General features: G+C 53.4%; 1 protein-coding gene across 1 annotated transcript; it reads right to left on the bottom strand.

The window, feature by feature from the left end:
* Positions 1–2,602, bottom strand: LOC115482952 (puratrophin-1-like; the record flags this gene model as incomplete). The annotated part of the gene is given in 10 exon segments (XM_030223420.1): positions 1–371; positions 649–782; positions 822–1,215; positions 1,276–1,333; positions 1,335–1,490; positions 1,547–1,747; positions 1,749–1,789; positions 1,792–2,282; positions 2,348–2,509; positions 2,568–2,602. Coding segments are annotated over 10 exon segments (1,887 nt in total), but the record flags the coding sequence as incomplete, so codon positions are not given.
* Positions 2,603–2,605: the final 3 nt, after the last annotated feature.

Raw genomic sequence — 2,605 nt, 5'->3', positions numbered from 1 at the left:
ATGCATATATATGTATATGTATATGATAATTTGAATCTGATGAAACCGTTTCGCTAAAGCTATGTATACTCTCTTCTAGTCCTCCTCCTCCTCCTCCTCCTCTTGCTCCTCGTCCGCATTTCCCTTTCCTCTCTCTCGCTGGTATTCGAGATTGCTTCACTTATTGCTCTCGGGTGGACTCGCTGCCTCAGCTGCGTGGGCGTACGATTTGTAGCGACGCAGTATAACGGTCGAGCTGCTCGTGTTCGTGCTCGTGCTGGTGCTGGCCAGGGTCGTGGACCAGCTGCCTCTGTTGCCAGACAGCTGCTCGGCGGCTAAGTGGGCATGCTCCTGATCCGGCGTTATGGACATATCGGACAGTATGCCGCTCTCTAGATATAGAGTATAGGAAGAGTGTGGGTTATGCAGGTATATCATTTGAAAACTCTCTCCAGCAATAGACATAGAGCATGCAGCACAACAACTAGTTAGGTGGGCGGAAGGTGTTGAGGTGGGGTCTATATACATATATACAGCAGAGTAATACTGGGGATTGGTGTGTGTGTGTGTGTTTATATACATGGGATTTGGAAACATTAAACAAACATAAACAACAACTAAAAGGAACCCTTGGCAGCTAGAAGAAGTAGCACAATTCAAGCTCTATACCCATGGACAGCTGGCTGACAATTGTCGTCGAACGCTTGTGTTGTCGCTTGTTGCTTCGGTTGGAGCCGCTGCTCGTGAGCGTGGGCGTGGCCTGCCCTCTGGCAGCTGCCGAGTTCTCCTGCTGCTCGCTGCTGCTGTTTCAGCTTCAGCGCCTGCGTCTCATTGATCAGCTCCAAGGTAGCGGGCTGCTGCTGTTGTTGATGTTGCTCGAGAGTTTGCTGAAGCTCAGATTGAGGGCTATGTCGGCCAGTCTCGTGTGAAGCATGGCTGGAGGAGCAGCCGCCGCCTCATGGAGCTGCTGCTCGTGGTGCTGGTGCCGCTGGAGAGCGAGCTCTCCGAGATTAGCGAGTTGGGACGTCGCATGCTGCCCTTGCCAGGCTAGCGTGGCGCAGCTGGGTGCTGTAAAGGAATTGGTTAAGCGCTGCATCTCCAGCTTAGCCAGCGACTTACTCTTGTTTAGTTGTGTTAGTGGTATGGAACGATCGCTGATCTGATTGTTGCTGGGACGTATGTCCAGGCAGGGCTTGCTGCCAATGCCCATGGAGGACATCTCCGCTAGGCGAATGTCCTGCGAAGACATAGTTAAGATATCAGGAGCTCAGCGCGCTGCTAGTTCAGCTCACTCACCTCGATTTCGTTTCGCCTGCTTCCAGAGCAGCTTGGATATCTCTTCGGTCCAGGCGTTTCTTAATGTCCTCCGACATGCACTGCAGCATCCAAGTGTCGTCCGGCTTGCGTTTCCTGAACCAAATCTCAAACTTGGTCGTCGAGTCGCCCGTGTGCGCTGTCAGCCCAATGTCCGAGGTCTTGATGCTGTTCTTGTATATGTAAATGTCCAAGTTCTGCGAGTGGAGAGTGAGCTTCAGGTATGTCCTGGACTGTAGCGGATCAAACCTACCTTGTGGTCGGGGAGGAAACGTCGTGCCTTGCTGAACAGCACCAGCTCCTCGAAGAGGAACACCTGTCGCAGCGTCTTCTTGCCGCCGCGCCCCTGCCACACGAGGAACTCGTTCTGTCGCAGCAGTCGTCCCTGCTCCTTCACATTAACATCGCAGTCCCGCAGCGAGTCCATGGCCAGCAGGTCGTTGCGTTGTCGCAAGTTGAAACTTGACCATCTCCTCGGCACGCTGCAGCTCCTCCAATCGGCGGCAATCTCTTGCAGTGCTGCGCCCTCCACACTCTTGACCGCCTTGACCAGCTGCTGCAGCAGCAGCGCATACTTGCCCATGCGCTGGACGGGCTTCAGCAAGTAGGAGGCCAGGTCCATCTTGTCCTGCAGCTGCAGCTGCTTGGGCTTGAAGAAGGAGCTGCCATATTCGCTCAGCAGCGTGTCGCTCTTGGGCTTATTCTTGTTGTACAGCGCATACAAATAGAACTTGGATTCCATTTCCAGGAAGGCGGCGCCCACCTTGAGCGGATTGCGCTCATAGCGCTCCAGTTCGCCAAGGAAGTGCGAATTGTGAAACTCGAAGATCTTCTCAATGTTGCCAAAGATCACGTTCCGCTGACCTCGCAAAGGCTGCGGAATGTCCTCTCGCAACAGCTCATCGATATAGTTCTCGATTACGTAGTACAAGGAGCGCACATAGTCGCGTTCGGTACCAATCATTTCGCGCATGATCAATAGAAGCGTTCTGTACAGGTGGGAGATGGCGGGGCAGGTGAGCAGATCTGATGGAGGAATAGGGGGTTCACTTACTTTTGTATTTTTGGTTCCAAACAGCTGAGCTCCTCTAGTGTGGTCAGCTCCAGATTGGAGGCATGGCACTGTAGGTGGGCATTGGCCTCCATGGGCGAATGCATGTCTATGTAGCGCTTTGTCGACCGGTCGAAGCACTCGTCCTCGAGTAGCTCGTCGTGACTGCAAAGGAATTGCGGCTTCAACTCTGATCTTGGCTCGGCTGCAACACCTCAATCACCTCTTCTCGTTTAGACTCTGACAGCTGCAAATCCTCGC

This window comes from Drosophila hydei, unplaced genomic scaffold, assembly GCF_003285905.1.
Source record: "Drosophila hydei strain 15085-1641.00,03,60 unplaced genomic scaffold, DhydRS2 tig00000181-arrow-arrow-pilon, whole genome shotgun sequence".
In the NCBI taxonomy this organism is placed as follows: Eukaryota; Metazoa; Arthropoda; class Insecta; order Diptera; family Drosophilidae; genus Drosophila; species Drosophila hydei.
Note: the sequence above shows the minus strand (reverse complement) of the source record. Positions and strands in the feature narration are given on the sequence as shown.